The 23,826-nt window shown below is 38.2% G+C and overlaps 1 protein-coding gene across 1 annotated transcript in view; it reads right to left on the bottom strand.

Moving 5' to 3' along the window:
- The window catches only part of LOC102270097 (bifunctional heparan sulfate N-deacetylase/N-sulfotransferase 4), a 284,219-nt gene that overhangs the window by 31,675 nt on the left and 228,718 nt on the right, over positions 1 to 23,826 (bottom strand). Inside the window, exon 6 of the mRNA XM_070372913.1 lies at positions 9,578 to 9,760. Within this exon, the coding sequence (XP_070229014.1) occupies positions 9,578 to 9,760 (183 nt within the window). The remainder of the gene's footprint in view (positions 1 to 9,577; positions 9,761 to 23,826) is intronic.

Here is a 23,826-nt window from a genome sequence, read left to right as displayed (position 1 = left end):
ATTAGGATTATATAGGAGTCGTTGCATCATTTGGTAGAATAGCCTATAGCTTCAAGTTTGCCTGAAGAAACTCCAAGCTGTTTCCTTATCAGGTATATTTCTGTCCCAAATGTTTTTATTATTAATTCAATTTATACTACTTCAGTTTTCCTGTAGGTATTTTATAATTGGTGGCATTTGTATACATTGGTCTGGACAGACTTTATTTCTAACTGCATTCCTTCTATGTTAGAGCATTTTAGGCCTACTGGGATGCCCACATTTCTTCTTTCATCTTTTCTTGGTATGTTCCTTCTTGTCTCTGTTAATCACAGCTTTAATAACAGGATGTTTGCATTTCCTATTTTATATTCTGAAAATGTTTGTTTAGACTTTTCCTACTCTGACTCTCCTTTTATTGTCTGAATAACAGCTAACATAATTTCTAACTTTTATTGATCACCGTCTATATTCCAGGCACTTGCTTGATATAGATTATTTCTAATCCTCAAAGCAACCTGGCAAGACAGATATTATTATCCCTTCTTTATAGCTGAGGAAGCTGAGATGCAAGGTGTTTTATTTAGGTCTTGCTGAAGGTGACACGGGACATTAGTTTCAGATTTTAAATCCAAAGCTGGGGTTGTCTCTGCTGTTAAATTGCACGTGTGTGTGTGTGTGTGTGTGTGTGTGTGTGTGTATGAGAGAAGGGATGCAGGGGGAGAAGATTCTACAGTGATTATAAGAAAAGGGGTTCATTTGCATGCACTTTCTCATACTTTGTGCCATTGTTATTGTTTTAATTCTAAAGATCAGAAACTTATAAAGCAATTATATCCCTGAGTGTTCCCTACATATCTGAAACTGTTACACACTGTAATTTTCTGTTTTTAGTATGTAGCATGATAGATATGCTGAAACTTTGGAAAAATACTCAGTTAAAACTGCTTTAGGCAGTGTGTATGATAACAGTGCCAGCATAGTGAAAATGCATGCAACTATCTCTCACACAGGTAAACGGGATACAGGTAGCTTTTGTACATGGAATATATGATGAGGTGAGGCAGATATACTTTTTGGTAGATATAGGTAGAGTGGACATGAGATTCCCTGAGATGATTAACCAGACTTAGAAAGGGCAGTAATTCTGATGAAATCATGTTACTAAGAAGGGTATGAGCACTCAGATTTTCCCTCTCTAATTAAGTAAAAATTTCAAATTTACTATCAAGCTAGAGACACATACTTTAAAAAAGTCACACCACTGTCCTGATCCTGAAATTCATGTTTTATAGAATGATGAAAATAACTTTTGCTCTCATTAGATCTGGTTATTCCAACCTACCTGCCTTTTCTTTACCAACAATTTGTTCTGTTCACCGCTTCTCCACACCCTTCCCTGAGAAGGACACCATGGAACTATCAATCGGACTGATTATCCTGTCTCAGGTCATGTGTCTTTTCCAGATAACTAGGAGATCTCTAGACCTTAATAGCTGAAACATTAAAATTGCCCAGTGCTCATGGTAGAAGGATTATTTTGTTAATTAGAAACATTTCCAGGTTATTGGTTTTCTCTCCATTCCCTATGCTTGCTTTCTGCTATTCTGACCTCACTGTTTAAAGGAGAATGCTACGAAAGGTGTTTCTGTTTTTCAAGTTCTTCAGCTTCCGCCCATCTTGGTGTGTTGTTTTAAATTTTATTCTGCTTACTAAACTTTGCCACGCGCACATCTTTAAAGAAAATTCTTTTCCAAGTCTGCATCATACGAGCTGGTGACTTTCAATGTTTTGTCTCTCAAAGTCATTTAAGCCTAATACAATCCACGTACACTGATGAAGAATTTTAATAGGTTAGGGATATGTATCCTCAGTGCTTCAGTCAGCAAATCCTTATGGAGAAACTCTGAGACGCACACCATCTTTGCAAAGACTCCATTCTACCTGCACATCACATAAGCCGGGGAGTCCATCAGCTCCTTGGAAGAGCTTTTCCTTTCTGTGTGCACTGATCCATAATGAATGCCTTCTCCACAGAACTCCTGTGTAATAGTCTGATTCTTATTCAGAAAACTTTTCTACCAAAGCACTCGGATTCGTGCCTGCATGCTAAATTGCTTCAGTTGTGTCTGACTCTTTGGGCCCTATGGACTCATAGGCCCACCACTGGAGTGGGTTGCCATACCCTCCTCCAGAGGATTTTCCTGACCCAGGGATCGAACCCAGGCAGGTTCTTTACCACTAGCACTATCTGGGAGTCCAGTCTGATTTACAAAGGTGCATAAACGCCCGCCTCTGGGGGTGAGATTGGTGAAAGAGGCCTGCGGTTCATGTGTGGATCACGGTAATAGTGCAAAAGAATTGCTTTAAGCACAAAATACCTCTGATTTATCCTAAACACCTAAGCTACTCACCATATTACACCATCTTTATTCAATAAATTCACACTATTTGTATTTTCCCATGAAATATTCTCAAAAGCATAGTTGAGCCCAGGGGGAAGTGACAAGTTTACTCTGTAGCTCTGAGTATCTTCAAACATGACTGTACACTCTTGCATATAATGCCTTATATTATTATTTATGGCTTTATGAATATACTATCAGGGAATCTGGATAATCAACTCAATGAAAGAAACTGTATTTTAAACTCTTATTAATAGGTTGGTCTCATATAATGTTTCCCTAGTAGTATATTAAAAGTTATCAGACATTTCTGTAGGGCATACACAAAAAATTCACTTTTTATTGTTATACTTGGATTAAGGATTCAAAATAGTTATCTGATGATGATTTTGATTCATCAAGTATGAAAGTATTATAATTTTTTTTTCTTTTGCTATCTGCAAGTAGTTTTTCCATGATGAAACCTTAGTAAGGTACTTGTGTGGAGAATCTGACACCTGACAAGATTGTATTTGCAACTGATTGACAGGAAAAAAAAATCCATGACTTATGTCACCATATCTGGATGTCAGACTGTCTGACAGCCTTGTATGCTCAAAAGAATGAAATGGTACATGGTAAACCAAAGAACTAAAATACTAAAAGAATTAAAATCATGAGGAATTACCTGAGTATTTGGGAAGAATTTCTGAAAGGTTTAAATACTATTCGGAATTAAGAAGAGAAATGTAGTGCTGTAACACGTAAATCCACATGGTGATTAGGAAAAATGTATCAGATGGTGTTGAAGTCTGGCCTCTGCTCTGAGTGTGAAGTGATAAAAGTGTTCTGGCTATTTTACCGGAAAGGCTAAAAGATGAATAAAGGGAAGTGAAGACTATGAAATTATAGAACCGTTATTTCCCCAGCTATGGGGATAATTACTTATATCAGAGTTCCTTTAATCTCAGGGTCTCACCCACAAACAATTTCTAACACTTTTTCTTTTAAGATCTCACTTTTTCCCCCCATAGCCATGAAGCTACTCAGGGCTTCCCTCTTTCATATCTAGATTATTACCTAACTCCAGCTCCTCCTTGTTCTCATTTGTCAACGAAAACAAACAAACAAAAACTTCTGCTATGATCTTTTTTGGCCAACACTTAAAAAAGTATTTCCCTCTCATCTTCAGAACACACTTGTTGCCTATCAAACCCAAATTACTCTGACAGCTCACAAAGCTTTCCTGACTGGCTTGCGCATGCTCCTCAAGGTCATGTCCTATGCCTACTCTTACCAAGAAACAAGTGTGCCACCGTTATTGCTGTTTTGCACACAAAAACACACACCCTCTGTGTTTGCTGATACATTTGTGACACTTTAATGACAGTAGCTATGGTACTATCAGAGAAGGCAATGGCACCCCACTCCAGTACTCTTGCCTGGAAAATCCCATGGACGGAGGAGCCTGGTAGGCTGCAGTCCATGGGGTCGCTAAGAGTCGGACACAACTGAGCAACTTCACTTTCACTTTTCACTTTCACGCTTTGGAGAAGGAAATGGCAACCCACTCCAGTGTTCTTGCCTGGAGAATCCCAGGGACGGGGGAGCCTGGCGGGCTGCCGTCTATGGGGTTGCACAGAGTCGGACACGACTGAAGTGACTTAGCAGCATGGTACTATGCTAGGTTCTAGATTACGAACATCTTACCCCTTAAGGTTTGCATGAGCCGGTATATGACAAGCACAAGTGTCTGCAATACCATATGGTAAATGCAATACTAGAGTCATAAATGAGGTATAGACTGAACAAAAAGGAGGAAAATATGAAGACAAATTTATGATGTCATTTTGTTCACATAACCAGGAGCTATAATGGTTTGTAAATTCCATGAAGGCAAAGACCTTTCTTTTTATTATACAGGTATTTCAAAAGCATTGTTTGCATAAATTCTCACTGAGTACTCCATCCTGTGCTTCTGAAGTCACAAGGTATTCCTGTTATTTCGTTCTACATAGACAGTCAATGATAGAAGTATATTTATTATTCTAAACATAAAACTACCATCTTGGTGTGGTTGGGACTAAACTGGAGTTCCAGGAATAATAAGGCAACTTGAGCTTCAGTTCTGACTTGTCCCTAATAAGTCAAGTAACTTAGAACAAGACATTGCACCTCCTCAGGTGTCTAAAATGAATAGGTTGAGCTAGATGCCCCACTGCCTCTTGCTGTTACAATCCTTAATTCTCCGTGTCAGCACCAACTTATAGAATCTACAGTGTTTGTATCACTAGACCATGTGATTTGTTTATGTCATAGACATTCAGATTTCAACATTTCTAAGCGGGAGTTAGATGATTTCCCAGCGAGAATCTACCAAGGTGTTAATTCCCTAAGGTTACCACCCTGTGGCTTTGTTCCCCTGTTTCTTTACTTTTAGAGACACTGGCCTGGAAAGAGAGGAGCTGCAGCTCTTTGAGCATTCCCTTGGTCACACAGGCGAGCAGGAATCCACATCACGCTTGGCACATTTATTGATAGTGAGACCCTGGAGTGACTGACTGGAGATAGAGACTGAGCTAACCTGACAGCCTGAGAGCTTAAAAGCATCGATTAGTGAATGTGCAATGATCTGACCTTCCAACTGCCTCCATGTTGGGGTTTGGGTTTCTATAATGGGAGTTAAAAAAAAAAAAAGAGGAAACCTTATTCCTTTATGCTTTATAGTGATTATTCCACCCAAACAAAAAGGGGCATGAACTAATAGAAATCCATGAGTATAATTTTAGGAATCTTACATGCCAGGGACTGCACTGAGGCAGATGTACTCTAGGGATCGAGTTCCTTGTGTGCTCAGTACATATCTCATATTAAACAACTTCAAAAGAATCCACTTCCAGTGAAGGGAGAACATTCTGTGTTGTACTTTCCCTGCTGGCCATTGGCAGATATTCATATTGCACTTTTTAATTAGGTGACAAAGAAGTTTTCACATATCCATTAGTTGGTGCTAATGAAAATCTACATAAGGAACCAACGGAAATTAAATAGCTGTTAAGATTATCATTTTGCACATTTTCTTTTTATTTGTGACAATAAAAAAGCGTGAACTGAAAATCTAAGGAAATATAACAGTTGACTTTTTAAAAGTAAAATACACTAAATAAAAAGGCATGTTTATATTAAATATAATACAGTATCTGCAACATTTAGAGAATGTATAGTAGTGCTGCTGCTGCTAAGTCGCTTCAGTCGTGTCCGACCCTGTATGACCCCATAGACGGAAGCCCACCAGGCTCCCCCGTCCCTGGGATTCTCCAGGCAAGAACACTGGAGTGGGTTGCCATTTCCTTCTCCAGTGCATGAAAGTGAAAAGTGAAAGTGAAGTCGCTCAGTCGTGTCCGACTCTTAGCGACCCCATGGACTGCAGCCTACCAGGCTCCTCCATCCATGGGATTTTCCAGGCAGGAGTACCGGAGTGGGGTGCCATTGCCTTCTCTGGTATAGTAGTGACAGAGATACGTAATATTAATTGATCTTATCTCTGTAGGGTTGTCATGAATGGACTGTAAAACCTTTAATTAGTGTTGGTTATGCTTATGTGTGGGGCTTCCCTTGTGGCTCAGGTAGTAAAGAATCTGCCTGCAATGCAGGAAACCTGGGTTCAATCCCTGGAGAAGGGAATGGCTTCCCACTCCACTTCTTGCCTGGAACATTCCATGGACAGAGTAATGTGACAGGCTACAATCCACGGGGTTACAAAGAGTCAGACATGATTGAGCAACACTTTCAATTTCAAGATTATATATATTTTGTAAAATTAAATTGATGCTGTTCAAAGGACACAATGATAATGCTTATAGCTGTTTTGTTTGCTTGCTATTATAAACAGGAAATGAGAAGAAGAGAAAACCACCATAGAAAGGAAATCAAAAGTATTATGCCCTTTATCTTCACTAGATCATTTGCAGTTTTCTGGCTTCCCTGGTGGCTCAGATGGTAAAGTGTCTGCCTGCAATGCGGAAGACCTGGATTCGATCCGTGGGTCAGGAATATCTTCCTGGAGAAGGAAATGGCAACCCACTCCAGTACTCTTGCCTGGAAAATTCCATGGATGGAGGAGCCTTGTAGGCTACAGCCCATGGGGTTACAAAGAGTTGGACATGACTAAGCAACTTCACTAGTTCACTGGATATCCTTTATGACTGGAAAAGTTTTGCTTCAATGAGTCTATGGTTCTCAAAATCTCATATATGTGAATATTTCCCTGTTCAACTTAACTGTATTTCTGTTTACTAGTTCTTGTTTTCTTTCTTAAATACATTTGGGAACATATGGAATGTTAGTTAATAAGAAATGTTTACAACTTCATTTTTCAGTTAAAAGTAACCATATAAATAGTATAATTCATGTGTTAAAGCAGGAGACTTTTAGTAAACATTTACTGTTGAGTATTATTTAAATACTCTTATAATAAGCTATGTTTTCATAATAGAAATATGAACGAAAACAGCAACTTAAATTTGTGATCTGATGCCTTTTCTGATTAATTATATCATTTATTAAGAACTCCCTAGGAATTTACCTGTATGATGCTATTCAAAATTATAACAGTCACACTCACAAATGTCTTTTTGTGTGTGTGTATGCATATGTTTTCATGTCTTCCAAAGTGATGCAGTTCTCTAAGGAATAACACTGTTTTCTTTTTCTAATTTTCATTTATACCCCTATTCATCTAGCACAGTATTTCATATCTAACATTTGATCATTAAATTTAAAACCATCATATTGACCAAATCTTATTGGAGCTGATGTGTTTTTGATTATGCTCATTTCCAAAGAAAACAAGTACTGTCTCTAAGATGGAAAACTATCAGTGAACACAATTATTTATCTTTTAAAACTCATATAGCATTAAGATGTATAAATTTTTCATTTAAAAAGCATTTTTTTTCCCTCTGAAGATAGTAGAGTTTGGGGTCACTGACTCATTTTTAGGTCATCTATGACCTTTGTTAAGTTGGCTACTTTTTATTGTTCCTGTACCATGAATTATAGATATCTTATAAATAAAAATATGTGAGAAAAGAATTGATTTACTATCAATGATTTGTCAAGTTTATACATATGTGAGCACTTTTAACTACCATTTATGGGACACAAGGTTTTGCCTTTATGAAATTCAACATCTATGTAGTATGACTACACACATTATAAAAACTATGTTTTTACTTCTCTGTCTGCTTAACATATACACCAAACTGCTGAATAAATCATTAAAATAAAGTATGACTTACGGTAGCTGTTTTAAAACAGATTTAAAAATATGTAATGGTCAATAAAAATAACAAGAAAATGTTCTATTGACTTCGAGAGAAAGCACTGCATTTTATTCTTCTTTGAATTTTCTAGAGCAATTAGCCTTGCCTTATACATAGGAGATGCTCAATAAACATATGGGGGATTTTTTTTTTTTTTACCATATAGATACAGAAGGGCATGTAACATGAATTATGGAATAAAGAGAAACACAAGAAAGGGAGAGGAAATGGTAAAAAGTGTGTTTCACAGTGATTTCTCATTAATGAGGATGCTACTCCTCTACTGACTACTTAGCAGGGGACCATCTGATCTGCTCTCTGCAGTCAGCTTATTGATTGTGTGGGTCAATGTAATCTGATGCATAAAGAACCAAGAAAGTAGAAGGTAGCATTTTCCTAGATAAATGGTAAGAAGCAGCTAGTTTACATTTTCATGCCCTGAGGCTCAGTGGCTCCCACAAAAAGTTGAATTAAAACTGACAATTCTTTATCAATAGATAGAATCTGTATGGGCTTGAAGCAACACTTGCCTTTCCTTTTCTATTTAGACTATCTGTGTTGTACACGTACATATCAAGGTCTAGTTATAGGCATTTAGATTATGGTGGCCCTTGATTTCTGTCTTCCTAGACATGTACTCTGTGTGGTCAGATGCTCAGTTGTGATCGACTCTTTGCAACGCTATCCATGGACTGCCTACCAGGCTCCTCTGTCCATGGGATTTTCCCAGCAACAATGCTGGAGTGGGTTGCCCTTTCCTCCTCCAGGGATCTTCCCAACCCAGGGATCAGCCCATGTCTCCTGTGGCGCCTGCATTGCAGACAGGTTCTTTTCTGCTGAGCCACTTGGGAAGCCCATCTTCTTAGATGGGTCCTGCCCCAGAACCACAGAACCAAGGTCACCTCCAAAGCTGACTACGCCCCTTTGTAACTGTTACCAAAAGCCCCCTGGTAATCACTAACAAGCTCCCTGACTCCCAGTTAGGCAAAGATGCCCACTCCAGTAAACACACTATAGCACCCCAACAAATCACCTAATGCAAACCATCCAGCAAGAATTTCCTTTGTCCTGAGGCTATAAAAATTGGCTATTAACTCACAAAAATGGTTGACTCTCCCAGGCCTGTCAGGAGGTGTTGGCCCACTGCGCTCACAGTGCCCACTTTATCTCTGCTGTTTTTTCTTGATAAACTTCCTCCTTTCTGAAATGTTCTATGTCTGGAAATTCTTTTCCAACCTGCACTCGGACTGCCTCAACACTAGCTGCTACTAAGCTACTAAGTCGCTTCAGTCGTGTCTGACTCTCTGTGACTCCATAGACGGCTTCCTACCAGGCTCCCCCATCCCTGGGATTCTCCAGGCAGGAACACTGGAGTGGGTTGCCATTTCCTTCTCCAATGCATGAGAGTGAAAAGTGAAAGGGAAGTTGCTCAGTTGTGTCCGACTCAGCGACCTCATGGACTATAGCCCACCAGGCTCCTCTGTCCATGGGATTTTCCAGGCAAGAGTACTGGAGTGGGGTGCCATTGCCTTCTCCGCAACACTAGCTACCTAACACCTAACTGTTTTCCTGCTAGTCAGTGGCCACACTAAATGCAAGTCAAAACGATTAGCTCTGAGAAAATACCAACAATGAAACAATATCCTCTAGGCAAAACTTCCAAACCAACTGACTAACAAACAAAACCCCAGAAAAACAGATCCCAAATGCAAATACTTAATCCACAAAACAAATATAAAGCATTATTGAAGAGAATACAACTACTGGATAAAAAAGAAGTTTGTGCTGAATGCCAGCTATAGTATTTCCAGCTGAGTTCCCAACATCAATTCAGCACTCACAAATTGCTAGTTTTTTTCTTTCACCCCAGGAGAGAATGTTCAGTGTTACCTGCCAGAGAGGATCTTTTTGCTCAGGGAAGAGCTCAAAGTACTTGTGCGCTAGTTGCACTGGAGGCAGAGTTTGCAATTTCAGGTTGGTCCAGCTCTGAACGAAGTTGGCCAGGTTCACAAAGGTGTACAACCCTAGGCGGTCATTCCCATAGTTTGACAAATGGGTCATGAAAATGCTGATCTGAAAAATAAAAATGACCAGAAATATCATATGCATATGCTCAAAAGTGGCATGGAAGCTCTAAGAAGAACTTCACCTAAACGTGGAATTTTATAAGAAGTACAATTATCATTTTAGGTGGTATTAGGGACTGAATCGTAGTCCCACCCTCCACATTCACATGTTGAAACTGTAACTCCCAATGTGACTGTATTCAGAGATAGGTTCTTTAGGGAGGTAATTCAGCTTAAATGCAGTCATAAGGATCCTAGATTGATGGTCTGGTGGTCTTATAAGAAAACAAATACCACAGTGCATTCCCCCTCTCTCTCTCCTTTTCTCTCTGTCTCTCCCTTTCGCTCCCTCCCTCCTGCAATGCACAGAAGAGAGGCCAATTGGGAACACAGCCAGAAAGTGGCTGTCTTTAAGTCAGGAAGAAACTGAATTTTCTGGCACCTCCATCATAGACTTATAACCTCAAAAACTGAGAAAATAAATGTATGTTGTTTAAACCACCCAGTCTGTAATCTCTTGTTATGGCAGTTTGCAAGCTAAAGCTGGAACTCCAGTACTTTGGCCACCTCATGTGAAGAGTTGACTCATTGGAAAAGACTCTGATGCTGGGAGGGATTGGGGGCAGGAGGAGAAGGGGATGACAGAGGATGAGATGGCTGGATGGCATCACCAACTCAATGGATGTGAGTTTGAGTGAACTCCGGGAGTTGGTGATGGACAGGGAGGCCTGGCGTGCTGCGGTTCATGGGGTCGCAAAGAGTCGGACACTACTGAGAGACTGAACTGAACTGAACTGAACTGAATACTGGTAGAAAGTCACACATCTGATTTCTATTTCAAAGTCACTCTTAAACTCACTCTAAAAATAAAAATTGAAATTGGAATAAGCCAACCTCATTGTTCATTAAAGGTATAGTGTTACTTTACATATTAGCTTTTTCCTCATTGTGGAATCAACACTATCAAATTCAATAATCTAATAACTTCCAGACTAGCAAAGAACCAGAATCATACCAGTTTTAAAATTAAACAATTGTTTCAGAACTTTTTTAGTCTATATATGTATATGGGTTGAAATGAAATCAAACTTAAGAATACTTGTCTTTTTGTGGGTCTAATGAGGAATTTTACTGCAATAAAGAAACTGTTGATGTTTGCACAGCCACTGATTGCCTTTAGCCAACTACTCTTCCATACTTATTACTTTTTTATAACTTTTCTTTCCTCAGGATTAACTTTAAATATATGGCAGCATTTGGGTATTGTGGATCAGAGTCTAGGAAAAAGTATAAATCTAGATTGATTGCTCTTGAGAGAGCAACAAAAATTCGAATGTGATTAAAAATATAATCTTATATACAACTCATCAAGGATTGCAGCTGGAATGAAAAAAATAATACCAAATAAAAGAGAACTTGAATAATCTTCGTCTAAACTGAAGAAATTACAAATGCAACTCATTAAAAAGGGAGCTCATCATTTCTACCATAGACAATACTTGTACTTGTTCCTCAACCTCATATACACATATAAGAATTTTAAAAATACATTTTATTATTTACTATTAACATATATATTTTGGAACAATGAATACAATTATTTCATTAACTTCATGAGAAAAGTAGGAGTAATATCATGTAGGGAAGACATCTTTCACCTTAAAAATAGTAGAGCTTTATTGGGTTACTATCTAAAATATGAATTACTGTCTAACTCAATGAAACTATGAACCATGCCATGTAGGGCCACCCAAGACTGATGGGTATTGGTGGAGAGGTCTGACAAAATGTGGTCCACTGGAGAAGGGAATGGCAAACCACTTCAGCATTCTTTCCTTGAGAACCCCATGAACAGTATGGAAAGGCAAAAAGATGACACTGCAAGATGAACTCCCCAGGTCGGTAGGTGCCCAATATGCTATTGGAGAAACAGCTCCAGAAAGAATGAAAACGCTAAGCCAAAGCCAAAGCAAAGCCTAGTTGTGGATGTGATTGATGATAGAAGTAAAGTCTGATGCTGTAAAGAACAATATTGCATAGGAACCTGGAATGTTATGTCCATGAATCAAGGCGAATTGGAAGTGGTCAAACAGGGGATGGCAAGAGTGAACATTGACATTTCAGGAATCAGTGAACTAAATTGACCAAAATGGGTGAATTTAATTCAGATGATCATTATATTTACTACTGTGGACAAGAATCCCTTAGAAGAAATGGATTAGCCCTCATAGTCAACAAAAGAGTCCACAATGCAGTACTTGGGTGCAATCTCAAAAACAATAGAATGATCTCTGTTTGTTTTCAAGGCAAACCATTCAATATCATAGTAATCCAAGTCTATACCCCAATCACTAATGCCAAAGAAGTTGAAGTTGAATGGTTCAGTGAAGACCTACAAGACCTTCTAGAATTAACACCAAAAAAGATGTCAACTGATATTAAGAAGAGGTGGCAAGAATACACAGAAGAACTATACATAAAAGATCTTCATGACCAAGATAACCATGATGGTGTGATCACTCACCTAGAGCCAGACATCTTGGAATGTGAAGTCTACTTAGGAAGGTCACTACAAACAAAGCTAGTGGAAGGGATGGAATTCTAGTTGAGCTATTTCAAATTCTAAAAGATGATGCTGTTGCACTCAGTGTGCCAGCAAATTTGCACTCAAAAGATTAAGTGTCACGCTCATTATGCCAGCAAATTTGGAAAACTCAGCAGTGGCCACAAGACTAGAAAAGGTCAGTTTTCATTCCAATTCCAAGGAAAGGCAATGCCAAAACTTGTTCAAAGTACCGCACAATTGCACTCATCCCACACACTAGCAAAACAATGCTCAAAATTCTCCAAGCTAGACTTCAACACTACATGAACTGAGAGCTTCCAGATGTTTGAGCTGAATTTTGAAAAGGTAGAGAAATCAGAGATCAAATTGCCAACGTTCGTTGCATCATAGAAAAACCAAGATAATTCCAGAAAAACATCTACTTCTGCTTCACTGACTATGTCATAGCCTTTGACTGTCTGGATTACAACAAACTGTGGAAAATTCATCAGACCACCTTACCTGCCTCCTGAGAAATCTGTATTCAGGTCAAGAAGCAACAGTTGGAACAGGACATGGAACAATAGACTGGTTCCAAATTGAAAAAGGAGAACGTCAAACTTGTGTATTGTCACCTTGCTTATTTGACTTACATGCAGAGTACATCATGCGAAATGCTGGGCCTGATGAAGCATAAGCTGGAATCAAGATTGCCGGGAGAAATATCAATAACCGGAGATATGCAGATGACACCACCCTTACGGCAGAAAGCGAAGAAGAACTGAAGAACCTTCTGATGAAAATGAAAGAGGCAAGTAAAAACCTGGCTTGTAGCTCAGCATTCAAAAAACTAAGATCATAGCATCTGGTCCCATCACTTCATGGTAAATAGATTGGGAAACAATGGAAACAGTGAGAGACTTTACATTTTGGGGCTCCAAAATCATTGCAGGTAGTGACTGCAGCCATGAAATTAAAAGATGCTTACTCCTTGGAAGAAAAGCTATGACCAACCTAGACAGCATATTAAAAAGCAGAGACATTACTTTGCCAACAAAAGTCCATCTAGTCAAAGCTATGGTTTTTTCAGTAGTCATGTATGGATGTGAGAGTTGGACCATAAAGAAACCTGAGTACTGAAGAATTAATGCTTTTGAACTGTGGTGTTGGGAAGACTCTTGAGAGTTCCTTGGACAGCAAGGAGATCCAACTAGTCAATTCTAAAGGAAATCAGTCCTGAATATACTTTGGAAGGACTGATGTTGAAGCTGAAGCTCCAATAGTTTGGCCACCTGATGCAAAGAGCTGACTCATTAGAAAGATCCTGATGCTGGGAAAGATTGAAGGTAAAAGGAGAAGGGGACTACAGAACATGGTTGGTTGGCATCACTGGCTTGATGGACATGAGTTTGAACAAGCTCTGGGAGCTGTTGATGGACAGTGAAGCCTGGCATGCTGCAGTCCATGAGGTCACAAAGAGTTGGACAGAACTGCACACGTGAACTGAACTGACTGATCTAAAGTATATGAAGAATTCAAACAACAACAAAAAAACACCACAAAAGTCCAAACAACTCACTTAAAAAATGGACAGTGGGTCTAAATAGACATGATTTTTGGAAGAAGACTTATAGATAGCCAAGAAGCACATGAAAGAATGCTTTACATCATTATTGCTGCTGCTGCTGATGCTAAATCACTTTAGTTGTGTCCAACTCTGTGTGACCCCATAGACGGCAGCCCACCAGGCTCCCCTGTCCCTGGGATTCTCCAGGCAAGAACACTGGAGTGGGTTGCCATTGCATGAAAGTAAAAAATGAAAGTGAAGTTGCTCAGTCGTGTCAGACTCTTAGCGACCCCGTGGACTGCAGCCTACAAGGCTCCGCCGTCCATGGGATTTTCCAGGCAAGAGTACTGGATTGGGTGCCATTGCCTTCTCCGTACATCATTATTCAGTTCAGTTCAGTCGCTCAGTCATGTCCGACTCTTTGCAACCCCATGAACCGCAGCACGCCAGGCCTCTCTGTCCATCACCGGAGTTCACTGAGACTTATGTCCATCGAGTCAGTGATGCCATCCAGCCATCTCATCCTCTGTCGTCCTCTTCTCCTCCTGCCCCCAATCCCTCCCAGCATCAGAGTCTTTTCCAATGAGTCAATTCTTCGTATAAGGTGGCCAAAGTACTGGAGTTTCAGCTTTAGCATCATTCCTTCCAAAGAAATCCCAGGGCTGAACTCCTTCAGAATGGACTGGTTGGATCTCCTTGCAGTCCAAGGAACTCTCAAGAGTCTTCTTCAACACCACAGTTCAAAAGCATCAATTCTTCGGCACTCAGCTTTCTTCACAGTCCAACTCTCACATCCATACTAGACGGACCTTTGTGGCAAAGTAATGTCTCTGCTTTTGAATATGCTATCTAGGTTGGTCATAACTTTCCTTCCAAGGAGTAAGCGTCTTTTAATTTCACGGCTGCAATCACCATCTGCAGTGATTTTGGAGCCCAGAAAAACAAAGTCTGACACTGTTTCCACTGTTTCCCCATCTATTTCCCATGAAGTGATGGGACCAGATGCTGTGATCTTCGTTTTCTGAATGTTGAGTTTTAAGCCAACTTTTTCACTCTCCTCTTTCACCTTCATCAAGAGGCTTTTTAGTTCCTCTTCACTTTCTGCCATAAGGGTGGTGTCATCTGCATATCTGAGGTTATTGGTATTCCAGCTTGTCCTTCTTCCAGCCCAGCATTTCTTATGATGTACTCTGCATATAAGTTAAATAAGCAGGGTGACAATATATAGCCTTAACGTACTCCTTTTCCTATTTGGATCCAGTCTGTTGTTCCACGTCCAGTTCTAACTGTTGCTTCCTGACCTGCATACAGATTTCTCAAGAGGCAGGTCTGGTGGTCTGGTATTCCCATTTCTTTCATAATTTTCCACAGTTTATTGTGATCCACAGAGTCAAAGGCTTTGGCATGGTCAATAAAGCAGAAATAGATGTTTTTCTAGAACTCTCTTGCTTTTTCCATGATCCAGCAGATGTTGGCAATTTGGTCTCTGGTTCCTCTGCCTTTTCTAAAACCAGCTTGAACAACTGGAAGTTCATGGTTCACATGTTGCTGAGCCTGGCTTGGAGAATTTTGAGCATTACTTTACTAGCCTGTGAGATGAATGCAACTGTGTGGTAGTTTGAGCATTCTTTGGCATTGCCTTTCTTTGGGATTGGGACGAAAACTGACCTTTTCCAGTCCTGTGGCCACTGCTGAGCTTTCCAAATTTGTTGGCATATTAAGTGCAGCACTTTCACAGCATCATCTTTCAGGATTTGAAATAGGTCAACTGAAATTCTATCACCTCCTCTAGCTTTGTTCATAGTGATGCTTTCTAAGGCCCACTTGACTTCACATTCCAGGATGTCCGGCTCTAGGTGAGTGATCACACCATCATGATTATCTGGGTCGTGAAAATCTTTTTTGTACATTTTTTCTGTGTATTCTTGCCACCTCTTCTTAATATCTTCTGCTTCTGTTAGGTCCATACCATTTCTGTCCTTTATTGAGCCCATCTTTGCATGAAATTTTCCCTTGGTATCTCTAATTTTCTTGAAGAGATCTCTAGTCATTATTAGGGACACGCAAATCAAAACCACAGTAAGATATCATCTCAAACCTGTCAGAATGACTATTATAAAAAAAGACAATAAATAATAAGCGTTGGATAGGATGTGGAGAAAAGAGAATCCTCATGCTATATTGCTAAGAATGTAAACTGGTGCAGCTACTGTGAGAAACAGTATGGAGGGTCTTCAAAAAATTAAAAAGATAACTAACATAATCCAGCAATTCTACTCTGGGGTATGTATATGATGAAAATGAAAGCACAATTTAGAAAAGATACATGCACGCCTATCTTTTTTGCAGTGTTATCTATAATAGCCAAGATATGGTAGCAACCTGAATGCTGATCATTAGATGAATGGATAAAGAAGATGCTATATATATATATATATATATATATATATATATATAGTAACACATATATATTATGGAATATTACTTAGCCATAAAAGAAATGAAATCTTTCCATTTGTGATATGGATGGACTTAGGGGGTATTATATTGACTGAAATAAGTCAGACAGAAAAAGACAAATGCTGTATGATTTCACTTACAAGTGGAATCTAAAACACAAAACAAATGAACAAACATAACAAAACAGAAACAAGGGTCACAGATTTACAAAACAAGCAGGTGGTGGCCAGAGAAAAGGGGGCTCAGGGGGAAGAGAAATAAGTGAGGGAGATGAGAAGGTACAAACTTCTAGTTGCAAAATCAATGACTCATGAAATATACAGTGTGGGGAATATAGTGAATAAATATGTAATACCTTTGTATGGTGGTAGATAGTAACTAGACATATTGTGGTGGTCATTTAAAAATGTATAGAAATATAAGATATTATACATGTTTCAATGCCGTTCTCCCAAATCATCCCACCTTCTCCCTCTCCAATTAAAATAAATAAATTTATATTAAAATTTTTTTTTAAAAAGCAAAAAAATGTATAGAAATAATGAATCACTATGTTGTATACCAGAAACTAAGATAGTGTGGTACATCAATTATATGTCAAAAACAAACAAATATAAAATCTCACAGAAAAAGAGATCAGATTTGTGGCAACCAGAGGCGAGGGGGTGTGAAGAGGGAGGAGGGAGTGGATGAAGTTAGTCAAAAAGGTATAAACTTCCAGTTACAAGATAAATAACTACAAAGGATATAATGTACAACATGCTAAATACAATTAACACTTCTGTATGTTATGCATGAAACTTGTAAAGAGAGTAAATTATAAGTTCTCATCATGAGGAGAAAATATTTCTTTTCTAATTTCTTTAATTTTGTGTCTATATAAAATAATGGATAGTCACTAAAATTATTGTGGTAATCATTTCATAATGTATGCTAAGTCAAGTCATTGTGCTGTACACCTTGAACTTAATGCAGTATGGCAATCATATCTCAATAAAACTAGAAAAAAATAGAGCTTTAGCTTGCCCAAGAATTAAGAAAAAAGCACTCTGGTAAGGTAGTATAAGCTGTATGTCAAAGGTATCAGATTCATGGAATGCCCTTTACTAGAAGGCTGAAAAGGATCTTCTGAGGACAGCTCACTAAGCTGGTTAAAGATACTCCTCATCATGGCTGAAGGTAGGGAGGAGAGTGGATGAACTTGGACTATTCTCCTCAAAATCCTGAATTACATAAAATATCACCATCAAGTATATAACACTTACTATGTGTTAGGCATAACTCTAAGCCCTTTACATGTATGAAATGATTAAGTCCTCACCACAGTCTTATAAGGCAGGTATGGTTATTGTCCCCTTCGAGAGATGAAGAAACCGCTGCTGCTGCTAAGTCACTTCAGTCATGTCCGACTCTGTGAGACCCCATAGAAGGCAGCCCACCAGGCTCCCCCGTCCCTGGGATTCTCCAGGCAAGAACACTGGAGTGGGTTGCCATTTCCTTCTCCAATGCATGAAGGTGAAAAGTGAAAGTGAAGTCGCTCAGCCATGTCCGACTCTTAGCAACCCCATGGACTGAGGCATAGTTAAATAATTTGTTCAGGTCCCTTATTCAACAGCAGAGCAGAATTTAAAACCTAGGGAAAGCTGATACATGATATACCCCAAACCTTCACCTAAACAGTTTTATGTATAGAGTTTGACATCCATCATTGCTTTACTTTTGCCTTTTGAAAATAAAAGACCAAAATATGAAGAAAGTAGAAAATCTAGGTATTATCTTGGCAACGTAAAGGTTTTCTTTTTTAACTCAGAATGACAACAGAACATAAATTATTTTTGGACTCACATGATTATTTTTAAGACAACAAATTATAGTATTTGAAAAGAATTTTACAGATAGGCTACAAATTTATCTTTGAAGGCAGTATTACGCCTATCATATTTCCAGTCCATTCCTACTCGCCTCCCAACCCCCTGGGGTGTATTCAAAGCTTTTTATTTTAAAGGTCAGAAGAGAGAAAAACCATTTTAAAGAATATTCTTTACAAAGCTTGTTTAGATAGAAATTCAAATTAAATCCCTCAAATGTTAGTTGATATAATGATTTTGAGATTCATGTGGAATCATTTGAACAGGTTCAGGGTCTTTACATTGGTCAAACTCTCTCTCACTTTTAAGCTCATTTTTTTTTCCCCCAAATAGAAAGTTCCCTCTTGGCAGGACTTAATTATAGATTTTTTAGAACATAACATAGTATCACTAGTTGATGACCATATAATTGCAATTGCGGTCATGAAAACGTCTTTGTAATCACCACAAAATAATATGCATTTGATCCCAATAAGTGTACATTTATCTCATGTCACTACTATAATTAAGAAATAAGACAGTATAAGTAGAATTGTCCAGGATAATTATAGTTCCTCAGGACTGAAATTATTATGAAAAACCAGGCTGCAGGCAAATGTCTGAAGAAATATTATAAGGTCCTAGAAATCTCCCACCTGCCCTCTAGCACTGTTATTTTAAAATGGAATTTTAAGGCACCTGTTATCTAAAATCCGACGAAACCATAAATAAAAAAATACTACTTGGAGAATATGGTAAAAATTATTTTTATATCATGAGCAGATGTATACTATAGAGTGGGCATTGCCATAGTGCTCTTAAAAGATTTTGTGGCCTACTAATTTTGTCGTTTATCCAGAATTTCCTTAGGAGAACAAGTTGTGCTTTCTGAAGGAAGTAAAACACGGATGCAAGGCAAATGGAAAATGCACGTTTGGAAGAAAGCAGTCTGGAGACACTGTGTGGTTCTAAGCTGAGGCACGCCTCTGCATTTAAATGTCCCATTGCTGAGAAAAAAGGCGAGCAACCTGGCCACAACAGTTCCAATAGCTGTGTACCAGGCAGCATGCGTGCATGTTTTACTGGTTAGAAATAAATTAGTGCTGGTACGTGGTCAACTGACTGCACTTTAAGAAGAAAAATTCTGTAAGCACAGCTGAACTGTGCATATATGAGTTGCTAAAAGTGCCTGTTGAGCAGACAGAACATTTTAGTTTTAGGATTTCTGGCCACATGTCTTGTTTATTAAAAAAAAAAAAAAAACTATTCAAAGCATGGAGGAAGAGTAAGACAAATTAATATTGGATGTTTTCAGAAGCATAAATAAGGAATGTCAAAAGAAATTCAGTATAAAATAGCTGTAAATAAATTTTTACAGACATAATATATTGCTACTATTTTTTACATGACAGTATATGTTCACCACAGTTTCCCTGATGGTTCAGTGGTAAAAAATCTGCCTGCCAATGCAGGGGATGTGAGTTTGATCCCTGGGTCAGGAAGATCCCCTGGAGGAGATGGCAACATACTCCAGTAATTTTGCCTGGGAAATCCCATGGACAGAGCAGCCTGGAGGGCTATAGTCCATGGGGAGTCGGACACGACTTTGCAACTAAACAATATGTTCCTCCACTTATCCTGTGCTTTTATTCTGATTGTTATTTCCTTAAGGATATAGTAAAACTACTCCTGCCCAATACTTCCCAAAGCATCATCTAGAAAAGGTATGACTGTGATACATGCTGCAAATGGTTTACAAATGCAGACCAACTGGACCTGGAAATACTGTAGCTCAGAGATTTGCGTAGCACTTTACCATTCATAGACATCATGTTCAACGGATGAGATTAAGAATGAGATATCCAATGCTAATGTCAGTAGGCCCCCTGTTGGCAAGGCTTCCAGAGGGGTCACTGAGGCCAGGCTTCTGTCACCACGCTGGCCTCTGGGCCGCCTCCACCTTGTCACTGTCTCTGAGACATGTGTCTCTCCCTCACTCTCCACACTCTCAACTCTATTATAACCAAACATGAACAAAATCTAAATTCTTCCTTTAATCTGTCGTAAAAATTAAAATCAAGCTGGAAGTTACTCTCATAGTCTAATTATTCATGAAAAACATAAAACAGAGTTTCTCGATGTCAGGTGCAATACACACGCACCAAATTTAGGAAAATCATGACCTGGAATAAATCTATTGAAGGAGGTATCTACTGTTCAAAGAAAGAGGAGGTTTTAAATAAAGTGATATATAAATGTTGGTAACAGGGAATTGGATAAAAAATAATGGAACTCTAAAGGGTAACCTTTCATTTTGTCATTCTCGTGCTCAGTTGTGTCTGATTCTGTGACCATCTGGACTGTAACCCCCGGGGTTCTCTGTTCATGGAATTTCCCAGGCAAGAATACTGAAGGGGGGTGTCATTTCCTCCTCCAGGGGATCTTACCCTGAATCCACGGATCGAATCTGTGTCTCCTGAATTGCAGGTGAATTCTTCCCCTGCTGAGCCATGGGGAGGCTAGTTTTTAAATGTGGGTAAAAGCACAGCCTGTTGTAGCGACAAACAAATTATTATTCTGTAAATGTGGGCAAGTGACTGCTCTTCTGAGTCTTTAGCTGCAAGTCATTCAGTTGTTTTGTATATCATTTTATTTTGTCTCTCTTATTAAGTAGAAAGGATAAGGGAAAAAGCAGGGGGGGGAGGGGCGGGAAACAAAAACAAAAGCTTTATTTTATCCAGAAAATGAAGCATCAACTTTCTTTAAATTGAGCAAAAATATTTTTAGACTGCCAATACCTGAACAGTTTTCTGGCTTTTCCTACTTGTATGACAGACACAATGGCAGCGTAAATCGTATGGATGCTAATATCCATAACCAGAAAATCAAGTGTAGTAGCTTAAATTGGAATTTAAAATCATTTTTAGAGCATATATTCTTATTTAAAATACACTTGAAATATTTGGGTATCAATTCTGTGCCTTATAGTGCCTCTAAAAATGCAATTGTTCAGAGTTGTCAGATACCTGGTTCATAGGAAAAGCACAGTATTATAACAAATACAGGAAGATACAGTAACTTTGCAGAGCAAGAAGAAATGTATCCTGTTTTAAAGCAGCTAGACTTGTCTTCATGCCACAGCACAGATAAACATTAAATAATTGTGGGTAGTTTCCATTTCTGCCTCTGTGGCCCTGTCAGTGTGCTGCTCTTCAGAAAGAGTTCATTGTGTTCAAAAATATGTCCATTAGTTTGTTAAATTATTGATTAGGCTTTTAGTTCTCATAAAATGTGAAGATAGATGGAATATAGGGGAAGGCATCTCTGATGGTTCATCTGATGGGCTTTGGCATTGTACTCATATATTTCCTATAAAAGGAGATCTTATGTCTTTTTGTTCTGAACATAGGCTGGAACCACCAAGAGATACTAAGAATTAAACTACGCTTAACATTGCCAAGTTTTAAGCACTCATTACCAAGTTTTAAGCAGTATACCAACATTACCAGCTTTAAGCACTTATGACATAATTGTTGTATTATAATTAGAGGCACCCCAATGCTACCTTTTCAGACCTGGGCAACTAATAACTTGGTATATGCTTATGTCTATGTTTTCAGATGCCAAAAGTAAGGAATATTTGCCCAAATCTAATACAGTTATATTACTTTGCCACTCAGTCTAAAAGCCTATCATTAGCTTGGAATTCACTATTGAATTATACCACTTTATTTTTTTTTAAAGTATCATATGTTGAAAATTTGATCAATGATTGATTTTTTAAATACATGATGCTATTGAATCATAATATTAATTTATTTATATAACTTTGCCATGGGGCTTTATGTTCATTTTTGTTGTATTGATTAAGTGCTAAGAACTCACCCTGTTTTAGAGAAAAGGTTCATGAAGATCAAAGGGTTTGAGTGGTCTCTCTGAGATTATAAATGGAATCCCAGCAAATCATTGCTCAAAGTTGGGTATGTGAATTCAGAATAAGTGCTCACACCCAAGGTTCTGCCAGAGACTTTGGTAACAAGTTTATCTAATTTCTATTTTCTTCTTTTTCTCCTTATATCATTTTAATTATCTGGTAGATTTTATTCATAACAACATTAGGTCAAAACTAACATTTCTTTGTGAACTTTTCCTAGAATTGATCTAACATAAAATTTGATTTATGTATTAAATGTTTTTAGAAGTGAAAGAAATAGGTCACTACTTCAATATTTATATCTCTACACATATACAATTTCAACTGATTATTGACTCTGAACATTTCAAAATAATACACAGTGAAGACAGAAACTGCTATTTCATATGGGAAGATTAGCGTATTTCTTAATAGAAATGTGTTCTACAAGTTGACAGTAACTCCAAACTTTCAATATTAAAGAAACATTGATTTCAAAAGACCATTCAAAATGTCTTTCTCTAAAACTGGTCTTAGAAGGAGAAACAAAAAGAGGACAAGAACAAGAAGAAAGGAACAAAGAAAGGAAAGAAGGAAGGGAGGGAGGGTGGAAGGAAGGAAGAAGCAGGAGGGCAGGAAGGAAGAGAGCAAAGGGAAGAAAGGGAAGCAGAGAAAGGCCCAGAGTCAAACATATTTCACCATCTCTAGGGCAGATGGACAGGAAAAATGTAGGGATGATTTAGTTCACGTCTTTAAATCTCTACTGAGTACACTCCCGCTATTGATTCAACCACTCACCCTGCTTCTCTAAGCAGAGGGAGCTCTTTCCTTCCCTGTGACTTTCAGTGCGGTTTCATGTAAGATGAGCGTCGCCACAGGCGTTTATAATTAATTACTGCTCTCAGCTGATGCTTTAGCATCCCACACCCTTGACTATTATAAGGAAGACTTTTCCTGGGTGTGTAAAAAACTAAACTTTTGTTTTTAATTCAGAGCAGGTTTGATGAAGAAAATAATGCTAATCAAACAGTTAAAAAAAAAAAGAGAAAGAAATAATAACATATTATCCTGGGAGTCTTTACTGCCCAAGTCAGAAAACATAAAGGATTTTGGGTTGCTGTTATAATTCACATCGATTTGGTGTGCACACAGTGGGACAGTACCAATATGAAATATGGAACCAAAATGCCTGGGTTTAAGACTGTCTCTGCCCTACCATATAGATTAACATCTCTGAATCTCAGAATTTTCTACTATAAATAGAAACAATAAATTACAGTTTTATAAAATGTATTATCGTTATGCATATTCAATTAAAGTAACTATGGAGTAGTTAACATATCTAATATAGTTTTTAATTAGTTGATATACATCTCAGAGGTAATATCTTTTGTAAGCAAAGTTGGTGTTTCTTTGATTTGCTGAAATAACTGCATATATCATGCTTATGATAGTCACTGTGATTTCTAGTCAGACCAGAAAATGTTGGATATATTTACACCAGAGTAAAAATCACTGTTTGACATCTAACATATGAAGCTCTTTTGTAGTCTTCATGCAATTTCTTAATAAATGCAAGTTTTATCCCCCAGAATCACTTCCGACAGCTGCAGTTAAGAATCAATATAGGACAAGATGGTTAAATGTAATCTTTTGTTTTATTTCACAAAGTGCAACGAGATTTCATAGACAGACAGTACTCAAGGGAAGTAATGCCATGAGCTGATGTCTGCTTTGCTCC

Source organism: Bos mutus, chromosome 6 (genome assembly GCF_027580195.1).
Source record: "Bos mutus isolate GX-2022 chromosome 6, NWIPB_WYAK_1.1, whole genome shotgun sequence".
NCBI classification, from domain to species: domain Eukaryota; kingdom Metazoa; phylum Chordata; class Mammalia; order Artiodactyla; family Bovidae; genus Bos; species Bos mutus.
This window is presented reverse-complemented; position numbering and strand designations above follow the sequence as displayed.